Here is a 22,183-nt window from a genome sequence, read left to right as displayed (position 1 = left end):
TAGGAATCGACCCACCGTCTGAAGTTAAACGCGCCGAGGTGGGGAACAAGACGCGAAATGCGGCGCCTGTCCGTTCTTCGACGGAGGGGGGGAGGTGGGGGGGCGGTGCTCTTGGTACTGATGCTGTGGACGATCGAGAAGACGCCCCGCCTGAGAGAGTGAACGGCGAGGAGGCGCCAGAGCAGGAGGAACAAAATCGCGGAAGCCCGGGAGCCTCGGAGGAGCCCACCGGGGAAGACTCGCTCGTGCCTGAGCCGGGACGGGGCCCTGTAGGTGAGCCCTCATTTGAGATCAACGTGCCTACCGGTGAGGGTCCCCAGATCGAGCTACCTACTGGCATGTTTGAAGATGGCGGCAATCGGGATGCACACCCCAGGCTGGACCGGGAGACCCCACTGTCCCGTGTCAGTCCTGATCAGGAGGTGGAGGAAAGAGAGGACGAAACTTTTGCCCCTCCTTTGGACGAAGAGGACATTGACGTGGAGGAATGCGTGCGGCTCCTCCGTCGGTTCCGTGCAGAAAGAGAGAGGCTCCGTCAGCACTGCAGGGAGCTGCAGGCGAAACTGGCGCACTACTTTAACAGCAAGACGGCGGACGACGGCCAGCAGGAGAGAGGGGGGACGGCGATAGACCGGGACTACCGCAAGCACATGGCGATTCTGGCTGACCTCAAGTGGCGCCAGGCCAGAATCACAGAGGCGGCTCAGCAGCAGACAGAAGAGCTGAAACGACGCAGCCAAGAGAAGTTAGACCAGGTTTGTTGGTCATTTAAATAGCCATTGCTCTTGTGGTCTGTACTTCCATGATTTTGTCCTCTAATGTATAGGGCACAACTGACCTAATATTGTTCCCCCCCCCCCTCCCTTTTAGTGTTGCTCAACCTGTCCAGAATGAAATGTGATGTATTTTGTTTTTCTATGACTGGTTGACTGTGCAGCTCTGTAAAATCTTAAACCTGCTATGAGGAGGTTTTTGATGCGACCAGTGTAACCGGATGACACTATCAGCGAGAAGATGAGATCTCCTCTTCAGCCGCTTTTCCGGGGTCGGATCGGTGGCAGCGAGCTAAGTAGGGCACTCCAGAGGTCCTTCTCCCCATCTCCCCAGCAACGCCCTCCAGCTCCTCCTGGGGGATCCCAAGGCGTTCCCAGGCCAGATTGGACATGTAGTCCCTCCAGCGCGTTCTGGGTCTACCCCGGGGTCTCCTCCCAGTTCGCCGTGCCCGGTAAACCTCCAAAGAAGGCACCCCAGGAGGCATCCTAATCAGATGCCCGAACCACCTCAACTGGCTCCTTTCGATGCGAAGGAGCAGCGGCTCTACTCCGAGCTCCCTGCGGATGTCTGAGCTCCTCACCCTATCTCTAAGGCTGAGCCCAGACACCCTACGGAGGAAACTGATTTCAGCTGCTTGTAACCGTGATCTCACCCTTTCGGTCACTACTCAAAGCTCATGAGCATAGGTGAGGGTTGCAACGAAGATTGACTGGTAAATTGAGAGCTTTGCCTTCCAGCTCAGCTCCCTCTTCACCACAATGGTCCGGTACAATGTCCGCATTACGAACGATGCTGCACCAATCTGCCTGTCAATCTCCCGCTCCATCCTACCCTCACTCGTGAACAAGACCCCGAGATACTTGAACTCCTTCACTTGAGGCAACAACTCATCCCCAACCCGGAGGGAGCAATCCACCGTTTTCCGGCAGAGAACCATGGCCTCAGACCTGGAGGTGCTGACTCTCAGCACCTCCAAGTGCTGAGAAGATTAGATATTGGTGTATAATGAATCCGAATCCTTGTCTCCGGGTTGGATTCCCTGTGAAATCTGATGAAACGTTTTACACCACACCGGCGGGACACATAGTCAGAATTAGAGATACAGTACCTCATCGCTGTATATCTCGCCAACAGCTGATTTTCCAAAACATTACCACATCTCTCATTCTTCTGCTCAAAAACAAATGCACCAGCTACCCTGAGAGTGGTTGTAGTAGATGTTTCCAACAATAAAATTGTTCTTGCGCAAAACACTACAGCTTTTGTCCGCGGGGGTGCACAAAGTCAACACAAATCCGAGACGCCTTGGAGCAACTTTAATTCAGACTGTGTTATCCTTGTGCTCAGGTGGAAAAGGAGTGGCGAGACTTGATGGCGCTGAAGCAGGATGTACTTGTCACAGTGCTGAGAGGGAAGCTGGGGAAACAGGCCGCTCAGGCCAAGGTGGAGCAAATCCAGGCCTCGGAGCACCATCACGAGGACAAGCTGGTCAAAGCGCGCCTGGAAAACATCAGGCTGAAGAACAAAATACGAAAGTACCAAGTCACAGACTGTCCCAAGGAGGAGCAGGAGAAGCGCCTCCAACTGCTCTGTTCTGAACTGATGTCTGAGAGCAAGGCGTTGAATGAGAAGATTGATATGCAAAACAAGGAACTGCTGAAGCTCAGCAACAAGATCATCGCCACCACTGAGGTGAGTCGAAGGGACGTAGTTTCAAAGTCACAGATGTTAAATGTATGACGTACTCTTCTGATTCCATACGGCTTTGCTTTTCCTGGTTTCCTTCCTGTCAGGTTCTGACACATGTGAAGGAAAAGTTCCAGTGGAGTCTGACGGAGAACCACGCCAAGCGATCCCGGCTGGCCGAGGTGAGGTCCACGGTGGCCGAGAAGAGGGACGCGTTGACAAGGCTGAAGCAGGCCTGCAACAGCCTGCGCGCGGACAACCTGCGGCTGAAGGAGCGCCGCGGGCTGCTTGGGAACACCGTCCTGCTCCGGGACTATGAGGACCAAGTGGACGCCTGTGACCACCTGGAAGAGCAGCTGAGGCAGCTGAGGCTTGCACGAGCCGAGCTGGTCCCAAAGTCTGGCAGACGGAGGAAGAAGCGACTGTAGAATAACTAAGGTGGGGGGGAAACAGGAAAAGCTGAGTATAGTACAGAAAGCCTTCTTTGAATGTGTGTACCTGCTTAGAAAACACACAAACACACACACACACACACGCACAGAAATACTGAGACTGGACAATCATACAAATAGCATTTTAACAAAATGCTGATTATTATTTAGGCAAATAAAATAAATACATGTATACTTTGATACTTTGCCATATTCATATTCTGTCTGTACTTTATATTATATGATTTCTGTCCATATTATCTCATGACTTATTTCTCTCTCTCTCTCTCTCTCTCTCTCTCTCTCTCTCTCTCTCTCTCTCTCTCTCTCTCTCTCTCTCTCAATTCAATTCAATTCACTATGGGCTTCATTGGCATGACATACGTGTGTGTACATATTGCCAAAGCATGTAAAGCAACAACAACACAGCACAACAATGATTATAATAATAACAGCAACAACAACAATGGTTATTATATCAAACAACAACAGTAGCAATAGGTGCCGTCACCCAGTGTCTCTCAGGTTGTGGCAGGAAAGTATAAATTTTGCTGCAATGCTCGCCGCCGGCCCCCCCTCCCAGGACCACCCGCAGCTTACCTGCGTCGTCCATTTCCTGCTACTCTGGAGTCACATGTTCCAGCTCCTGGACAAAAGCCCCTAGCTGTTTTTCAAATTTTTCACATTTAAGGTATCTCTCTCTCTCTCTCTCTCTCTCTCTCGCTCTCTCTCTCTCTCTCTCTCTCTCTCTCTCTCTCTCTCTCTCTCTCTCTCTCTCTCTCTCTCTCTCTATATATATATATATATATATATATATATATATATATATATATATGTATATATAAATATAATGTGTGTATGTATATGTACTGAAATGAATTTAAGTCTATAATTGGGTCTATAAAGGTGTGTGAGCCCCGTGTGGCCTGTCATCCTGAATTAGATTATGCGGGTATAACAGATGGATGGATGGACGGACCTTCAGTCAGCATAGCATTGCTAGGGGTTGTGTCACTATGCATAAGTTCTGGACATTATGTGGTTTACCATATTGGGAAACAGCGGTATTCGAGAGTTTTAAAAAGCCTGGATCGGTATTTAATTCAGTACTTTTCACTGACTGAAAACATTTTCTGACATTACCGAGGACAAGTTTATTCAGTGTGAAATGTGAGTTTGTCTTGGTGTATGTCCACACGTTACTGAGGTCTCGGTGTGGCCTAGATCCGTCCCGAGACAGCGTACACAGCTGACAGCTGATGTGCTCTGGCTTGATCGCTTACACCAGGCCGCCCTGAGAGGACGGGGTTACCAGTGTAGCCCCTGGCCGTAGTCGCGCCGCCCTATTCCAGTGGACGTTTTCCCCCTGCTCACGGTGGCGCAGTGGTTAGGGCGGTCGCCTCACGGCAAGAAGGTCCTGGGTTCGAGCCCCGGGGTAGTCCAACCTTGGGGGTCGTCCTCTGTGTGGAGTTTGCGTGTTCTCTCCGTGTCTGTGTGGGTTTCCTCCGGGGGCTCCGGTTTCCTCCCACAGTCCAAAGACACGTAGGCCAGGTGAACCGGCCGTACTAGATTGTCCCTAGGTGTGAATGTGTGGGCCCTGTGACGGCTTGGCGGCCTGTCCAGGGTGTCTCCCCGCCTGCCTCCCAATGACTGCCACCCTGAGTGCAGGATAGGCGGTTTGGATGAGGAATAGATGGATTTTCACCCCTGCTGCAATGTGCCCCCTCCCCATCACCCATGGTGGTGATGTAGTACCGGGGACTTGGAGGTAGTTTGACATCAGTGGGCAAGAAAACAAAATAAAGATGACAAACTTTCAAAGTCAGAGGTACATCGCCGCCACATGTATATGTACTGGACTAAACCGTGTATCACGTTAGCCTTTAATATTGAAATGCTGTTTTCTTTTGCAGTCATTAGGTGGCACTCCTGCACAAGAAGTGGATTTACTTATGGGCCATAAGGTTTGCCGTATGTGCTCAAGTACTTTTCTGTATTAAGTACACCCAGATAGCATCCGGATGTGGGCCACTTAAGGTAATGACGCGGCACTGCTGGTCTTCTTCTGGCCCTGACAAAATGGATGTGAGCCTGAAGTGGCCCACATGTATAACAGCAAATGTGGCCCAAATATGCCAAATCACATGTGGGGCCTTTTTTTTTGGCAAAGATGCGGTGCTCTGGGCAACATGTGATCCGGATGTGACCCTGAGGTGGCCCGTGTGGTAAATGGTCAATATGGCCCCAATATCACAAAACAAATATGGGCCACCTTTGGCAAATATGTGGCTTGGTTCTGACCCAGATCTGGCAAACAAGAGTGCCATCGTTCCACGCCGGATGAAAGTGTCGGGTGTGGGACGGGCCCCGGGGCCACAGTAATTTTGCTATCTGGGCACCCAGCATCATTTTTCAGGTGAGTCAAGTCTCATAATATTGTACTGGAGCAGCATTTCTGAGGACGGGGCCAGGTAACATGATGCAGAGTACAGTTGGAGGCGTCTCCATTAGATGACGGTGATGATGGTTCCTGTGAGATACTTAAACGCTTCGTCTCAAAATCTAAATGGCTGTATTTAGAGCTTCTCTGGAAAGCTTGAGGGGACCTTGGGTCTCATTCGTTGGCTTGTTTAAGTTGTGGTGGTGGTGGTGCAGACTGTCCAGCTCTACTTTTCTCCTCTAAAACGGAGACCAGTCGTGCAAACGGACTAAAGCAGTACAGTACATCTTTGGCTCTTGACCATATATATCCAGACCGACATTTATGGACGTTACAAACCCCGGGTATAAACTGCATACCTGCACTGTAGGGTGCTTTAGGGTGGCGTGTGAACTGCTCACCTGCAAGACAAGTGCAAAAAAATGTGAATTTGCAAAAACTAATACGACTTCCGGTCCGTCGTGTCGAAAGCGAGACACGCGCGTGTGCCGAAACAGTTGGCACATGCGCATGTGTTGCCTGGTTGTAGCCACAGCTGTTTGCATGACGCGTGTTCCGGATGAAGGCATCTGGCGCTTTGAGTTACCATCAAGAGCCCTGTGTCGAGGCTCGTTCTGCTGCAGGACGGCGTGGGCTTGAACGTGTGAGGTCGTAACGCGGCTTTGCGCTTCCGCCGCCAGAAATGCGAAGCGTCGTGACACGTGAGCCGGTGTTTACCACAAGGTGTGGAACGAAAGTCTGGTACTGGTTTCAGATAGGCTCCCACTTGCGCGTTAGAAACCAGCATTCAGCGGTAAAGATCGCTGGCTGTCAAGAGTCATTTGGGGTGATGACATTTTTTTTCTTCTTCTTCAATAAAGTTTCAAGAACTCTCCACGTCAGTCATTTTGTTTTGTAATCTGCACCTAACCTTCGTTAGACCCCCCCCCCTTTTCTCCCTAATTGTACTTGGCCAATTGCCCCACTCTTCCGAGCCGTCCGGGTCTCCGCTCCACCCCCTCTGCCGACACGGGGAGGGCTGCAGACTACCACGTGCCTCCTCCCATACATGTGGAGTCGCCAGCCGCTTCTTTTCACCTGACAGTGAGGAGTTTCACCAGGGGGACGTAGCGCGTGGGAGAATCACGTTATTCCCCCCAGTTCCCCCTCCTGAACGGACGCCCCGACCGACCAGAGGAAGCGCTAGTGCAGCGACCAGAACACATACCCACATCCGGCTTCTCACCCGCAGACACGGCCAATTGTGTCCGTAGGGACGCCCGACCAAGCCGGAGGCAACACGGGGATTCGAACAGCCGATCCCCGTGTTGGTGGGCAACGGAATAGACCGCCACGCTACCCGGACGCCCGATATAATGTTTGATATGTATCTTATCAGTTTCATTTCTGATCACTGTGCCTTCCAAAAAAACAAAACAAAAACAAAACACAATAGCAACGAGAGAAGAGGAGAAGGTATCGAGTCAAGACACACAGGACACTTAAGCATTTGTCATTGTTCACTCATACAACGAAATGTCTTCTCTGCATGTAACCCATCCTATTGTATAGGAGCGGTGGGCAGCTGCAGCTCCCAGGGACCAACTCCAGTTCTTCTTTCCATTGCCTTGCTCAGGGGCACAGGCAGACGTATGAACCCTAACATGCATGTCTTTTAAGGACTCAAGTCCAAGAGAAGTCGTAAGTCTTTCTTGTTAAAGTAAAAGTCGAGTTGCAAGTCTTTCTCAGTTTTGTCAAGTCTGAAAAGTCATCAATTTGTTGACTTGAGTCTGACTCGATTCCAAGTCATGTGACTGTGGTCCACGTCTCTGGTTTAAAGATATAGCCATAAGAGGTGTAGCAATGTAGGGCTTGAAGAAATGATCCTTTATCAGCCTCTATTCTTGAACAATTCTTCTGCGGTCAAAAAACAAACCACCGGACAGCTGGCAGCAAACCCGAAACACGTCTCATAAGGGAAAGACCGGATGAAGAAAGGCAGGAGGACCAGCTCTGAGACATAGAGACAGATACAAGGTTCACTTTCCCCCATCCCATCCCATCCCATCCCATCCCATCCCATCCCATCCGCTTATCCTGCTCTCAGGGTTGCAGGAATGCTGGAGCCTATCCCAGCAGTCATTGGGCGGCAGGCGGGGAGACACCCTGGACAGGCCGCCAAGCCATCACAGGGCCCACATGCACACATTCATTCCTAGGGACGATTTAGCACGGCCGATTCACCTGACCTACATGTGTTTGGACTGTGGGAGGAAACCAGAGCCCCCCCGAGGAAACCCACGCAGACACGGGGAGAACATGCAAACTCCACACAGAGGACCACGCTGGACGACCCCCAAGGTTGGACGACCCCCAAGGTTGGACAACCCCGGGGCTCGAACCCAGGACCTTCTTCCTGTGAGGTGATTGCGCTAACCACTGCGCCACTGTGGCGCCCCACTTTCCTCCTATTATACTAAATCCAACTGTCTGTACAAGGCCAAAAGTTCGGTAACACAGATAGCCGTCCCTTCCTGACCCTAAGAACAGATAGCCGTCCCTTCCTGACCCTAAGAACAGATAGCCATCCCTTCCTGACCCTAAGAACAGATAGCCACCCCTTCCTGACCCTAAGAACAGATAGCCGTCCCTTCCTGACCCTAAGAACAGATAGCCGTCCCTTCCTGACCCTAAGAACAGATAGCCGTCCCTTCCTGACCCTAAGAACAGATAGCCGTCCCTTCCTGACCCTAAGAACAGATAGCCGTCCCTTCCTGACCCTAAGAAGTGAGAAGTATCTTTAAAAGAATGATGTGATGTCGTCAACCTAGGCTGCTGAAATACGGTATTCAGTTCTGCAGCACTTATACTGTGTCAGCAGGGTGGATATGGAAAATCAGAGGAAGAGTTCAGCACATGCTGCGCTCAGACATCAGGATACGGTCCATACAGGGAAACCTGTATAGAGCATGGCACCTCCTTCTGGGAAAAGAAAAAAAAATGCTGGTGAAGAACCTACGTACGTATGAAAGAGGAAGCAAGATGTGGATGGGTCAAGGTCAGAACTGGTTGTTACGGACACACGAGTGGATTGATTGTGTGGTTTCATCGAGCTCACGGTGCCATTGAAGGAGGTGGTCGACGAGGCAGATGAAGTTACAGGCATTCTGAACGAGTCGTGTCAGTGGAGCAGAGTGGGTTTTTTTTAATGTTAGAGCAAACCCTGTCTACGTCAGATGCCGAGGGTTCAACTCTTATCCTGCTAAGTGGATTACACATGCATGGCCAGAGTTTAAAAGGAGGCAGTAAAGACCTTTACTGAGGTGATGGTGGGAGGCTGAAATGAAACCATCCCAACATAGTGAGCCAAGTCAAGCAAGCGCCATTGCGGGGATTGTTGGCTTGCCTTCGACTTGTGCACTGTATTGTGGGGCGTGGTATGCCCAACCACTCATCTCTTCTCAGGGGATTATCCCTGGCAACCTTCCTTCCATCAGCACATCCTACATATATATATACACATTCATATACACAAACCCACCACCCAGCACACCGCTCTCTCTTACTCCATTTGTTCTGGCAGCTTTATTGTTGGGAACTTTGGGACAGTGAAATCTCTAGGTAACACAAAGTCTATACTATAGACAGGAAATCATCATCATCGGCGGTCATTCGGGGTCAAGTATGACCATCCTCCCTCTGGGTCCCTCTGAGTCTTCAGGTGGGTGTAGAGGCTGATCCTGGAGCTACATAACGGGAGGACACCTGTGCATGACAGCGTTTTACGTGGAGAGGCTGATGCGCCTGCAGCCACCACACGGTCCTTGGCAGGGGGTGGCCAGAGTCCAATGGCGCGGAGCACCAAGACGACTGGGGACCACCCTCTTTTGCAGCCTTCATCCACCTTCACTGCCGTTGTGACCTGGAGACATCTCCCGCCAGTTCCATCGTTGAGGTCTTTGTTTGTTCATCTGGAACCTCCCCCTTGACCTGTCTGCCTTGGGTGACCCTACCAGGAGCCAAGCTCCAGACAGCATAGCTCTTGGGATCACTGGTAAGCTTCTCCACCACGGCAAGGTGGCGATCCAGGAGAAGAGACAGAAAGTATCTCATGTAGCAGGGTGTGTGTGAGTCGAAACTGGTTCCTCTTCAGTAACATCTAATGTCATAGTGGTGAGTAGATGTCACAGCAATCATCAGGAGTAAAGAAGCATTGGCATTTTAACCACTTAACCTTCAACACTGGTTACTGTTGAAACCAGCCGATCAGGTCTGAATTGTGAGTTGGAGAACACCAATCATGTGAACTCTTCCTTTCCTTTTTTCAAAATTGCCTTTCCTCAGAGAGGTCCATTGCCAACACATGTGCAAAACGTCCATTCTTTGCAATACCCCTGTTGTTGTTCATACAGTCCGGCAGAAGATGCCTCATGCATCTTCTGTATGAACAACAACAATTGTGTGAACTGTATTGCCAACAACAATGTATGTATGTTCTGGGCGGCACGGTGGCCCAGTGGCTAGCGCTGTCGCCTCACAGCAAGAAGGTCCTGGGTTCGAACCCTGGGTTTGCCTAATCTTGGGGGTCATCCCAGGTCCTTCCTGTGTGGAGTTTGCATGTTCTCCCCGTGTCTGCGGTGGGTTTTCTCCGGGTGCTCTGGTTTCCTCCCACCATCAAAAAGACATGCATGTTAAGGTTAATACTCCTGTCTGTGCCCCTGAGCAAGGCAATGGAAAGAAGAACTGGAGTTGGTCCCCGGGCGCTGCACGGTGGCTGCCCGCTGCTCCTAGCTACACAGCTAGGGTGGGTTAAATACAGAGCATGAATTTCCCCGCAGGGGTCAAGAGAGTACAACAGATACATCTCTACAGCGTAATACATATCTGAGACATAGTATGAAAAACAATTCATTAGCGACATGGAGAAAGTAAATCGACAGATATCCACTGTAACGTTTTCAGTCCAAACATATGACACCACTGGCCTCCTTGCTCAACCACAGCTGCGTCGTGTGAAGCCTCTTGCTTCACTAGTTTGCAGGTTCTGTGGTACATCCATCTCAGACAGCAGGTCGCATGTGAACCCTGAGGGCTGTATAAGGTAAGGAAGGGGTCAACATTTGAAGCGGTTCTAGGGAAAGGGAAACAGTCCGTGTTGGGTAACGTTCAGCATGGGTGAGAGCGGCAACGCATGCTAAAAATATGCAAAGAAACGGTATCGTAGTAGTGCGAGAGTGACGGTGGGTGCGAACAAACATGATGACATCTAAAATTAGGGATGTACAGTTTATGGAACTGAATTGGTACGGTATAACCCCTGGCCACCGATGGCCAAGAGTTATACTATATACGATATAACTCTTGGCCAGTTGGGTAGAGGTGGTGGCGTTCTCATGTATGTGAGGGAACATCGTAAAGGTGAGGAGGTACATTTTAACTCTATGCAAGACCTAGAAAGTATTGCTGTCAAACTTACATCATCTCCGACCACGTCTTTCCTTATTGTTGGTCTATACCGACCCCCCACATCCGATAACACTTTCTATGATTAATTTAAATCCCCGTTGAAGGAAATCAGTAACAAGACTGAGTTAATTATGCTAGGTGATTTTAACATTAACTGGGCCGAGAAAGTAATCAGGAAAAAAACTAAAGAGTATATCAGATAAATAAGTAATTCAAGGTCCTACTAGGGTTACTCGGTCATCACAAACACATATAGATGTCATCTTCAGCAGTAAGCCTGAAAGAATAACCAAATCTTTTAATTTGGTAACAGCTATATCAGATCATAACCTGACATTGACTGTAAGGAAGCTGTCTAAGAAACGGTTCTTGTACAGACAAGAGGGTAAAGGTTCCTTCAATATGATGCAGTCTGAAAAAGCCTTTGATATTATGATAACCAAAATAAATGAGACGAAAACACAATTTTGTAAAAGGGTCTCTCACACACGTAAGAAGCACAATTTGCCGCGGTTAAATGGGCATATATGGAGGATGATGAAGCAAAGAGACTTGGCTTTAAAAACAGCTCTCAGATCTAGTTTGCCACATGATGAAAGAACTTTTCAGGAACTGCGTAATAAAGTAGTAAAGGAGCTGAGGCAAGGCAAAGCGGATTTCTTTATTAAACTCATCAACGAGTCTAAGGGAAATAGTAAAGTTATCTGGGAAAACATCAGCAAAATCACAAAGAAGGAAGGTCAATTAGTTCAAAATTGGATATTAAAGGATAAATCAGAAGTGATTGAGGACAATGAGCAAATGGCAACAACCTTTGATACATTCTTTATGTTGTTGTCATATAGGCCAGATTGCTATTCATATCCACTGTTTTAAATAGATCAGATTGTATTCGTAACATTTGAGACGGGTTTTCTGATATATTGTCATGTTTATATCTTGTCTTGATTGTTCTTTGTCTGCCTGTTCAATAGTTTTCTTGTGTGTCGTTATGTTTTTACTTCTGTATTAATTGTGGTTTGTTTGCCTGCCCAGGGACTGCAGATGCAAATTACGTGTGGAGTCGCCAGCTGCTTCTTTTCACCTGACGGTGAGGAGTTTCACCAGGGGGACGTTGCGCGTGGGAAGGATCACGCTATTCCCCCCAGTACACCCCTTTTTGCCTGCATGGTAACTGTCCCCTTACTGTTTGACTGGTGTACCCCACATCTCAAAGTTCATCTGGGAAAACCCGTTGGAAAGTTGAAACTTCTCTCTTGAATAATACACAAACTTGCATTCTTAAACACACACACACGTGGTGTTTGGGCTCGAGGGTCCATTTAAGGCGGGTAACATCTACTCATTGGAGTGAAATATCGACTGTACTGAAGAAGGTTGAGGAGGAGGCTGGCTAATGGGGGTCTTTGGGTTCTTCAAGGGTTTCAGATGTCCAGATGCTGCTCCTCCGGGGCCTCAGAGGAGCAGCATCTCCATAATCATGTGGAACCATGGCTGGGATGAGTCCATACACATGCTGACATCCTTCATCTTGACCCTGAGTTAGAGGAAAAAGGCAAGTCTGTGTTTTTGTTCTGTGTGAGGATGCTGAGATATTATACTGGTGCATAGTCTGGAAGGCTAATGGCTGAATGGGTGTGGTGAGGGGAGTGCTGTGTGTGTGTGTGTGTGCGTGCGCGCCCGTGACAGAGGAAATGTGCAGCAGATGCTTACTTAACTATGACGGGACAGTGTTGGCCGAGGGTCACCACCTCCAAGTGCTGCAGGGTATTTGGGTCAATGTCTTCCGGCGGCCCTGTAGTGGTGCAGCGAAGGCAGGGAGCTGTAAAAGTCACATCAAGGATTAGAGGAGAATCCTGTTTCTACTGCTTCGCAGGGCGTATGGGACGCAACACGAAAACCCTTGTCCTTTCATGGCATAACTCACCGGGGACCGTAAAAGCAGGCGGCCTCGGTAATTCTCCACGAGGAGTGTCTGGCATCGGAGGTCCTGGCATCGGAGGTCCGAATTCTCCACGAGGAGTGTCTCGCATCGGAGGTACTGGACTCGGAGGTCCGAATTCTCCACGAGGAGTGTCTCGCATCGGAGGTACTGGACTCGGAGGTCCGAATTCTCCACGAGGAGTGTCTCGCATCGGAGGTACTGGACTCGGAGGTCCGAATTCTCCACGAGGAGTGTCTCGCATCGGAGGTACTGGACTCGGAGGTCCGAATTCTCCACGAGGAGTGTCTCGCATCGTTGGTCCTGGAAGCCTGTCGGCAGTGCTTGTGGTTACAGTCTGACTCATGCTGAGCTGATTGAGCAATCTGTTTTATTTATTTACTTCACAAACTTCTCAACTTTCAAGAGGTGATAATCATCGCTGGTGTCATCAGCGAGGAAACGGCCAAAAGCAGATCAGAAAAACACACTGTTGCGTCAGCGCTTGCTAAAGCCACTGAAGTAAATGTGCAAAAGTGATAAACTGAAATACATACCAATCTATATACATAGGTATATCACGTGAGAGGGATGGGATGGTAGGGATGGGTGGTGTGGGTGGGATGGATGGTATGGGTGGGGTGGTAAGGATGGATGGTGTGGGTGGGGGTGGTAGGGATGGGTGGTATGGGTGGGATGGTAGGGATGGGTGGGGTGGATGGTATGGGTGGGGTGGTGCCGTTTCGCTGTAGAGGATAATTCAAGCTGAAGTACGTCCGCAGGCCGGACGCGTTCACGCACACCCTCCGTCCATTCTCCAGCGTTTCACTGGAAACCAGACTCGGCGTTAGTTCAACTCGTCATGCTGCTTGATGACCACGGCGGTCCAGGAGCGGCTCGTCTGCTCACTCTTACGCCTCAAGACAACAGTCTTGAGGCGTAAGAGTGAAGGAAATATGGAGGATTCGTCCCATTCGAGTGAGAAAGTGCTGACAGTTGCAATGCTGATAATAATAATAACAATAATAATAATAATAATAATAAATCAATCTTATATAGCGCTTTCCTAGTACTCAAAGTTGCTTTACAATAAATGGAGCGAAACAAGACGACGGATGAACATAACACAGACATACAGGGGGGGGTGGATGGGAAGGGAGGCTATGCTGATAAAACCATTCACACCATTATTGATCAACCATGACCCCCCCCCCCACACACACACACGCAATTACTTACATGATTTCGGTGGTGTTACACTTTGGACCGGGGAAGAATATATTTGTGCGTATGACTGGGGATGTTTCAGTTGGCAGTTTCTTCTTTTTCCTCAGGCAGCGACAATTCCTCCTCTTCACTTCTTCCACTAAAGATGAAGGACGATACATGAAAGCCATGAAAGCTTTATTTTTCATTCTACATACATACAACGACATGTGTCTTCTTCATATAACCCATCCTACTGTATGAGAGCAGTGGGCAGCTGCAGCACCCGGGGACCAACTCCAGTTCTTCTCGCCAGTGCCTTGCTCAGGGGCACAGGCAGGAGTACTAACCCTAACATGCATGTCTTTTCGATGGCGGGGGGAAACCGGAGCACGCGGAGGAAACCCACGTAGATACGAGGAGAACATGCAAAACTCCACACAGAATGGACCTGGGACGGTCTTGGGTTCGAAACCAGGACCTTCTTGCTGCGGGGCGACAGGGCTAACCACCGAGCCACTGTGCAGCCTCAAATGATTAGACGCCGTGGCAGCTTTACTAAAACCATCTTTTTCCAGAGAGCATCGGCCCATGTTATCAGTTGTACTGCACCATTGTGGTGAAGAGGGAGCTGAGCCGGAAGGCAAAGCTCTCAATTTGCCAGTCGATCTTCGTTCCAACCCTCACCTATGGTCATGAGCTTTGGGTAGTGACCGAAAGGGTGAGATCCCGGACACCACCGGCTGAGCTGAGTTTCCTCCATAGGGTGTCTGGGCTCAGCCTTAGAGATAGGGTGAGGAGCTCGGACATCCGGAGGGAGCTCGGAGTAGAGCCGCTGCTCCTTCGCGTCGAAAGGAGCCAGTTGAGGTGGTTCGGGCATCTGATTAGGATGCCTCCTGGGCGCCTTGCTTTGGAGGTTTACCGGGCACGTCCAACTGGGAGGAGACCCCGGGGTAGACCCAGAACTCGCTGGAGGGACTACATGTCCAATCTGGTCTGGGAACGCCTTGGGATCCCCCAGGAGGAGCTGGAGGGCGTCGCTGGGGAGAGGGACATCTAGAGTGCCCTACTTAGCTTGCTGCCACCGCGACCCGATCCCGGAGAAGCGGCTGAAGATGAGATGAGATGAGATGAGATGAGATGAGATGAGATGAGATGAGATGATCAGCCCATGTGTGAGCGACCACAGACGGGACACTCCATTTGAAATATGTCAGAGAGGAAAGGGTGGTTTAACTCTCTTATGAAATCACCTCGTTCATCCGTTGAGTCATGCAAAACCAACATGTTGCTTCACACCTCAATATATCACCAACGCATTGGTCACATACAAGACAGAAGCCTTGATGCACAAGAACCAAACCTTCTGCTCCCACGTCAGACTGTCTATTAACCAGCCTTACATTTACATTCCCTCATTTAGCAGATGCTTTTACTACTTTTGTCAGCAAAATGCTGATCGAAGGGGTGTCCGGGTAGCGTGGCGGTCTATTTCATTGACTACCAATTCTGGGATCGCCGGATCGAATCCCCGTGTTACCTCCGGCTTGGTCGGGAGTCCCTACAGACACAATTGGCCGTGTCTGCGGATGGGAAGCCGGAGGTGGGTATGTGTCCTGGTCGCTGCACTAGCGCCTCCTCTGGTCAGTCAGGGCACCTGGTCAGGGGGAGGGGGAATAGCGTGATTCTCCCACGCGCTACGTCCCCCTATGTGAAACTCCTCACTGTCAGGTGAAAAGAATCAGCTGGCGACTCCACATGTATGGGAGGAGGCATGTGGTGGTCTGCAGCCCTCCCCGGATCGGCAGAGGAGGTGGAGCAGCAACCGGGACGACTCGGAGGAGTAGGGTTATTGGCCGGATGAAACTGGGGAGAGGGGGGAGGCGGGGTCCAAAGAAAGAAAGAAAACAGGCTGACTGAAAAGCATCTGTAAAGCACTAAACAGTAATCCCGACAGTCCGTGCACAGAAGAAGTAGCTCACCGATAGCGATGCAAGTCACCGGGGAATAAAAATTAAAAAGTTCGCTGCACAATGCTGCGAATCCGCATTTGTGTTGTACCTCAGAGTCGGATGTGCACGGCTGTAATGAACTCACGCCATGTGCAAACATCTCTCACCTCTTCCAGGATTACTGAACATATGCTGGGCGAGCAGAGGTCCATGTTGCTGGGTAGACGATGGGCTGACTGGCGTGTAGGTGGCCCAGTCAGGCTCTTGGGGAATCCGCAGGCAGAACTCTCCCAAGCGAACAAAGCCGACGGGCCCTGGTGTCCAGTTCGGGTCGGTTTCTGCGTCTGGACTGTCAGCTGGACGAGATTCAGAGAAACACAACAAGCACTTCATGTGAGCCCACACCTCTACACACTCAACGGCCATAAAACAGAGAGAAACCCCTCGACTTACTGCGCAGGTCGCACCGAGGAAGCACGAGAGTCGCCAAAAGAATGCTCAGGCCTGCATGGAGGACCATGATCACCGCCGTCTGATGGTCTCCTGATGAGACAGACAACAAGACACGGCCCGGATGGACGTGTTTATGAAGGCGGTGTGGCGTTAACGCCTTATGGGAGGAGGATTATACTCAGTGGTCCTTCGGCGTGGTAGCTTCCTGGAGTGGAGTGCAGAGTTGGCGTCCGGTTAACGTCAGACTGATTATCTCGTGTCCCCATCAGCATCAGCGCTGCTTCTCTGAACGTCTGCTGTCAACGGAAGTGAGACTCCTGAGCAGCAGCCGAGCAGAGATCTGCCAAAGGAGGCTGCTGTGAGCCGTGCTGATATACTTTGATAATGGTTAGCAAGAGCAAACAGCAGCGGCGGATGACGCACTGAACCTTTGAGGTCAACTTACCCAGAGCAAAGGAAAATGACCCTTTACTTCCAAATGGCAAAGATCTTTAAAGTAGAGGTGTGTGTGTGTGTGTGTGTGTGTGTGTGTGTGTGTGTATAGGGCCACCCATAAGGGAGGGGGGGGGCAAAAGCTTTCTGGGATCTAGCTGCTGGGGGGGGGGCATGGAGGCCAGCAATAATCATGTTCATCCTAAATATAAGCAATGATAACTGCAATTCTTACCATTGACTGTGACCTGGCTAAACAGATGGACTTAAAGGACCCTGCAAGGACGATGGCCATATAAGAGACAAAGATGACTAATTAGCTCACCTCCTGGACCAAGGAGGGAAAGGAATTAGTTCAATCAGGTGGTATAGTGCACGGTTGGAACAAATACCCGCAGACACTGCAGCCCTCAAGGCCTGGAGCTGGGCCCCCCCGTTTTATGGCGTGTGTGTATATGTGTGTGTGTGTGTGTTGGGGGGGCTGATGGGTGGGTTTGGGGAGGAGAGCGGTGTCGCGTATCTACAGGATAACTGAATTATACAACGAGCAAGGCGTATCGTGGTCTTCCTCTTTTATTTGCTAGACCAGTGTTTCTCAACCGGGGGTCCGCGGACCCCTAGTGGTCCGTGGTGTAATTGCAAGGGGTCCGTGAAAATAAAATATCTTTAAAAAAAAAGATCCTATGGCATTTATAGAAATAGGATTATTTTACTCAAATGTGACTGAGACCTTTATCTACCTAAACTATAAAGGGTAACAGGACTTTTTTCTCTAATTACATCTGTTTCACAAGTGTAATTTATTGTATTTTAATAAGAGATCTCGCTCCCGTTTGCATTGTTAAAAGTTACTGCATAAGAATTCTGTTGTTACACATATCTGAAAGTTACTGAATACATATTCTGTTTTGTTACATATATCTGAAAGTTACTGAATACCTATTCTGTTTTGTTACATATATCTGAAAGTTACTGAATACATATTCTGTTTTGTTACATATATCTGAAAGTTACTGAATACATATTCTGTTTAGTTACATATATCTGAAAGTTACTCCATAAGAATTCTGTTTTGTTAACTATATCTAAGTTACAACTGAAAGCTCTTATTTTTGCCCCAAAGAGTGAATAAATGCTATAATGCAATTTAAAATGCAGTTTCTACTGTTTCTATCAAATTGCAACCCCCCTCCCCCAAGATCAGGTGGAGGGGTCCTCAGGGTAGATCAAAAATACGAAGGGGGTCCAGGACCCCAAAAAGGTTGAGAACCACTGTGCTAGACCGTAGTACCTTACAAAACGACTGCGTTAAGTAGGCACGAAAACACACGAGTGACCCTCTTGCTCTGTCTTCTTCCAAGGGGGGGGGGCGCGCACCAGAGTGGCGTGCGTACGTTTATACGACACACACAACCAATAGACATCGAGGGTCAGAGGCCAAACATAAAATACATATTACTGCAAATAAAAACATTTGTTTTCGTGTGCATCTCCATACGCTACACTCCTCCCCTGAAATCTGAACCCAGTACATTCACAGTGCAACAACATTGCATTTTTCTTTACGTCTTTTCAACATTACCTTGTTATAACGACAACTGGGTTCTCAAGATTTAACCTATCGCGTGCCGCTGCGGCCTCTGGACACCCTCTGCAGCTGAGGAGGGTGCAGCATCACTGGACCCTCGCCGCACAACCCCCTCAGTGGATTCTGGAAGGTTTACAGGCGTTGCTCCACATGCCTGTGGTACATATGGAACAACCCTCGGATCCTCATCAGATTCATCTGACACATGACAGTTCTCAATCTCAGTGCAGCCAAGCTGGCCGAGCAGTGACGCACTGGAGGCAGCGTTATTCAGAATGGCAAGACGGACTTATTGTCTTGGTTATGGGATCAAGGAGAGGGGAAAAAAAACAAAAACTCCCAATATAATCTCAATTCCTAACTAAACTTTAAACCGCAATTTACCTTCAATAATTGAACTCAAAAGGTTACACTCAATCCTGGCATTCAAAGTCCCCGGCCTATAGACAGGTGTTGACCCCTGCTCACCTCAGACCAATCTGCCATAACCCAAACCTGGCCCGGCGTTTCATTCCCTGGTCCAGTCCGCTGCACTTTACTCAAATCAATCAACTACAAAAATATACTTTCTCTGTTTAAATATCATTAAATACACCTAACATCTTACAATAAACAACTCGGTAACAGTTGGGGAACGTAGTCACCATTAATTAGGTGCTTATTAGCATGCAAATTAGCAACATATTGGCTCTTAATTGGTCATTATTACGTACTCATTAATGCCTTATTCTGCATGGCCTTATTGTACAACCAGTAAGCCATTAACTATGAGTTTTCCCTCTATAACCTCAGAAGTATTGCTTATTAGTAGTACCATCTCAATATGCTTTGCTTAGTATGGCCTTTATAAGGTGGTAGTACCACAAGAAGAGTTATTCTCCCTTACTAACACTTAATGAATATGCTCTGTTCTTACATAACAAAACACAAAACTACAAGTGTTCACAGTGTTAAATTACTGTAAATTAAGTTTTTGTTACTTAGAATATGTTCCCCATACTAAAGTGACATCTTGATCATTACTAATTCACTAGTAATTAAGTTTTTGTTACTTAGAATATGTTCCCCATACTAAAGTGACATCTCGATCATTACTAATTCACTAGTAATTAAGTTTTTATATGTTCCCCATACTAAAGTGTTACCAACAACTCTATCAAAAGACAATTACTCAATTCATTACACAACACCATAAATAACCACAAATATCTATCATGGCCCCAAACACCTCTCTAATCCCAGACACTTAACCCCGCCCCAGTTATGACGTCACGCCCCCCACAGTTCAAATGTCCGCTCGGGAGACTGTCAACTGCAACAGTGAGGCGCTGATGAGTTCATGTGATGCGGCTGAGCAGTCCATCATCTCTTAACATGCAGCCGGCCGATCTGAACGCCAAGTAACGTGACATCTGCGTTTATGTTTATGTCTTGCGGACGGGGGAACGATCGCGTTGCGATGCCGTCCGTATACTGCGGAGCGACGCTGACTGTCGGAGTGTGTGTGTGTGCGCTAATAAACACTTGCTTGTCAGTATTGTAGCGAATTCGGGGGGGGGGCAACGCAACCACAGGAAGTGCCGCGGCAGGGACGCGAACCCGTATCGCCCGCACCGCAGGAGGCATCGCTAACCGCTAGACTAAAGGGTCAGACCCGCCAGCCAGCGGCCAGCGTGTCTTCTTATCCATGCACGTTACAGTACCCCCCTCCTTCGGGAAGCGCGTCCCCGCGCGTAAGCATATTAGCTCCTTCACGCCTCAGGGCGCATGCGCTTCCGATGGCCTTACGGTCGCTCCACCCCACTCCTGACACCAATGTAGCGAATTCGGGGGGACAACGCAACCACGGGAACTGCCGCGGCCGGGACGCGAACCCGTATCGCCCGCACCGCAGGAGGCATCGCTAACCGCTAGACTAAAGGGTCAGACCCGCCAGCCAGCGGCCAGCGTGTCTTCTTATCCGTGCACGTTACAGTATTGTTGTCCGTCTAGTTTATTCTGATCCGGAATGTAGGATGCCGGCTAGTTCTGCGGTAACGAGCAACCATTACACTCAGTATTGATCATTTGATTGACACGTCTCTTGTACACCTTTCCATACACTTTCACAAGATATGTGACAGGACCAAGTGCCTTTACAATGCACCCAGGCACCCATTTAACGCCGTCCCCTCCCCTGGGGTTTCCAACCAACCCCTTCTGTTTCGGTAGGAAGTGTCTGACTTGTGCCAACTTATCTGCTTGCTTGGACTGTTGACCGTCCCGTCTCTGCGAAATTAGGTTTGGTGAGAGACAAACCTGGTTTTGGATTGACGTCGCAGAAACAAGTCTGCAGGTGTTTTCCCTGTAGTAGACTGTGGTGTCCTCCTATAACAGAATAGGAGATTGTGCATGCAGTGCTGCAACGTCACACTGCTACTCTTTCCCTTTCCAAGAGCTGTTTTCAGCTTCTGCACCAAACGCTCTGCAGCCCCATTAGAAGCTGGGTGGTGAGGAGGACTCTTAATGTGTTTCACCCCATTGTTTTTCAGGAAGGTTTCAAACTCAGCAGACACAAATTGTGGTCCATTATCAGACACAAGTTCGTCTGGAAGACCTCAAGTGACAAGGTATCCCCTCAAAACTTCTATGGTCTTTTCACATGCAGTGCTACTCATCAAAGCTACTTCTGGCCGACGTGAATATCTATCAGTGACCACTAGGAAGTTGAACTTTCCCTTCTGAGCATAAGCTATGTGTATCCTCTGCCAAGGACGGTTAGACCAGCTCCAATTGTGAACAGGAGCTGTGGCAGGTTGGCATCTGTTTAACTGGCACGTCTGGCAACTGTTTACCAGTGACTCTATGTCAGACTCAAGGTTTGGCCACCAAAAGTGACTACGGGCTAATGCCTTCATCTTTACCATTCCCTGGTGATTTTCATGCAATTCACGTAACATCGGTGGTCTTAACACCTCTGGTATGATTACCCAGAAACCCCACATCACACAGTCAGATTCAACAGTCAGTTCAGTGTTTCTTATGAAGTATGGCCTTAACCCATCTTCGTTCAAATGTTTTGGCCAACCATTCAATTTAAAGTGCTCCACTCTCTGCAGCACTGCATCAGTCTTTGTCTGTTTTGCAATCTCTTGTGAGGACACTGGCACTTTATCCAAGAATGAGACCCTAAACACAGAACTATAATCTGAGTCTGCCTCTTGAGTCTGTAGCGGTAACCGCGATAATGCATCTGCATTTGCATGTTGTAAGGATGGCTTGTAACGTATGTCACTGGTATGCTGCTAAAATTAATGACCACCTCTGCAGCCTAGCTGCTGCCAATGTAGGCACTCCAGTCTTGGGCCCTAGTATCTTTAGGAGTGGTTTGTGGTCTGTAAGCAGAGTAAACTTTCATCCATACAGATAGTCATTAAACTTGGTCACCCCAAAGATGATACTAAGTGCTTCTTTCTCCATCTGAGAATAGTTGACTTCTGTTTTAGTGAGTGTCCTAGACACGTAGGCTATAGGTTTCTCACTGTGGTCTGGAAACCGATGTGAAGTCACAGCACCTATGCCGTAAGGCGAAGCATCACATGCCAAAATTACAGGCAGTTTAGGATCATAATGTGTAAGCACTGGCACGGCTACAAGCTGTGCTTTAGTACGCTCACACGCCTCTTGACATTTTCTTGTCCAGTCCCTCTCTTTATCTTTATATAGGAGCTCAGTCATAGGCTTAATCTCGCTGGACAGGTTTGGTATAAATTTACCATAGTAATTGAGCATGGCTAAGTACAACCTCAATTCTGTCACATTTTTCGGCACAGGAGCTTTGTCAATAGCCTCAGTTTCCTCTTTAATCGGGCGCAC

General features: G+C 48.9%; 3 protein-coding genes across 3 annotated transcripts; 1 reads left to right on the top strand and 2 right to left on the bottom strand.

Moving 5' to 3' along the window:
* Positions 1 to 82: 82 nt before the first annotated feature.
* On the top strand, positions 83 to 3,058 carry ccdc96 (coiled-coil domain containing 96). Its single transcript, XM_056300691.1, has 3 exons — positions 83 to 755; positions 2,122 to 2,466; positions 2,568 to 3,058. The coding sequence occupies exons 1-3, from the start codon at positions 339 to 341 to the stop codon at positions 2,886 to 2,888; spliced, it is 1,083 nt and encodes a 360-aa protein (XP_056156666.1). The 5' UTR covers positions 83 to 338; the 3' UTR covers positions 2,889 to 3,058.
* Positions 3,059 to 11,309: 8,251 nt separating this feature from the next.
* Positions 11,310 to 13,351, bottom strand: LOC130130878 (uncharacterized). The gene is made up of 4 exons (XM_056300735.1): positions 13,255 to 13,351; positions 12,704 to 13,029; positions 12,490 to 12,598; positions 11,310 to 12,313 (listed from the first exon to the last, which is right to left on the bottom strand). The coding sequence occupies exons 1-4, from the start codon at positions 13,266 to 13,268 to the stop codon at positions 12,232 to 12,234; spliced, it is 531 nt and encodes a 176-aa protein (XP_056156710.1). The 5' UTR covers positions 13,269 to 13,351; the 3' UTR covers positions 11,310 to 12,231.
* On the bottom strand, positions 13,171 to 16,422 carry LOC130130877 (uncharacterized). Its single transcript, XM_056300734.1, has 4 exons — positions 16,309 to 16,422; positions 16,023 to 16,211; positions 13,937 to 14,063; positions 13,171 to 13,525 (listed from the first exon to the last, which is right to left on the bottom strand). The coding sequence occupies exons 1-4, from the start codon at positions 16,373 to 16,375 to the stop codon at positions 13,276 to 13,278; spliced, it is 633 nt and encodes a 210-aa protein (XP_056156709.1). The 5' UTR covers positions 16,376 to 16,422; the 3' UTR covers positions 13,171 to 13,275.
* Between the last annotated feature and the right edge of the window lie 5,761 nt (positions 16,423 to 22,183).

Source organism: Lampris incognitus, chromosome 20 (genome assembly GCF_029633865.1).
Source record: "Lampris incognitus isolate fLamInc1 chromosome 20, fLamInc1.hap2, whole genome shotgun sequence".
Classification (NCBI taxonomy): Eukaryota; Metazoa; Chordata; class Actinopteri; order Lampriformes; family Lampridae; genus Lampris; species Lampris incognitus.
Note: the sequence above shows the minus strand (reverse complement) of the source record. Positions and strands in the feature narration are given on the sequence as shown.

Bases quoted from the DNA above. Each gene is read 5' to 3' on its own strand.
- ccdc96 (XM_056300691.1), top strand. From the start codon at position 339: ATGTTTGAAGATGGCGGCAATCGGGATGCACACCCCAGGCTGGACCGG. The intron at 756-2,121 runs GTTTGTTGGTCA...CCTTGTGCTCAG, and splicing joins GCCAAGAGAAGTTAGACCAG to GTGGAAAAGGAGTGGCGAGA. The intron at 2,467-2,567 runs GTGAGTCGAAGG...CCTTCCTGTCAG, and splicing joins AGATCATCGCCACCACTGAG to GTTCTGACACATGTGAAGGA.
- LOC130130878 (XM_056300735.1), bottom strand. The intron at 12,599-12,703 runs GTGAGTTATGCC...TGACTTTTACAG, and splicing joins GCCTGCTTTTACGGTCCCCG to CTCCCTGCCTTCGCTGCACC. The intron at 12,314-12,489 runs GTAAGCATCTGC...CCTCTAACTCAG, and splicing joins CACTGTCCCGTCATAGTTAA to GGTCAAGATGAAGGATGTCA.
- LOC130130877 (XM_056300734.1), bottom strand. From the start codon at position 16,375: ATGGTCCTCCATGCAGGCCTGAGCATTCTTTTGGCGACTCTCGTGCTT. The intron at 14,064-16,022 runs GTGAGAGATGTT...CTTCATCTTTAG, and splicing joins GTTCAGTAATCCTGGAAGAG to TGGAAGAAGTGAAGAGGAGG. The intron at 13,526-13,936 runs GTAAGTAATTGC...TCTGGTTTCCAG, and splicing joins TGTAACACCACCGAAATCAT to TGAAACGCTGGAGAATGGAC.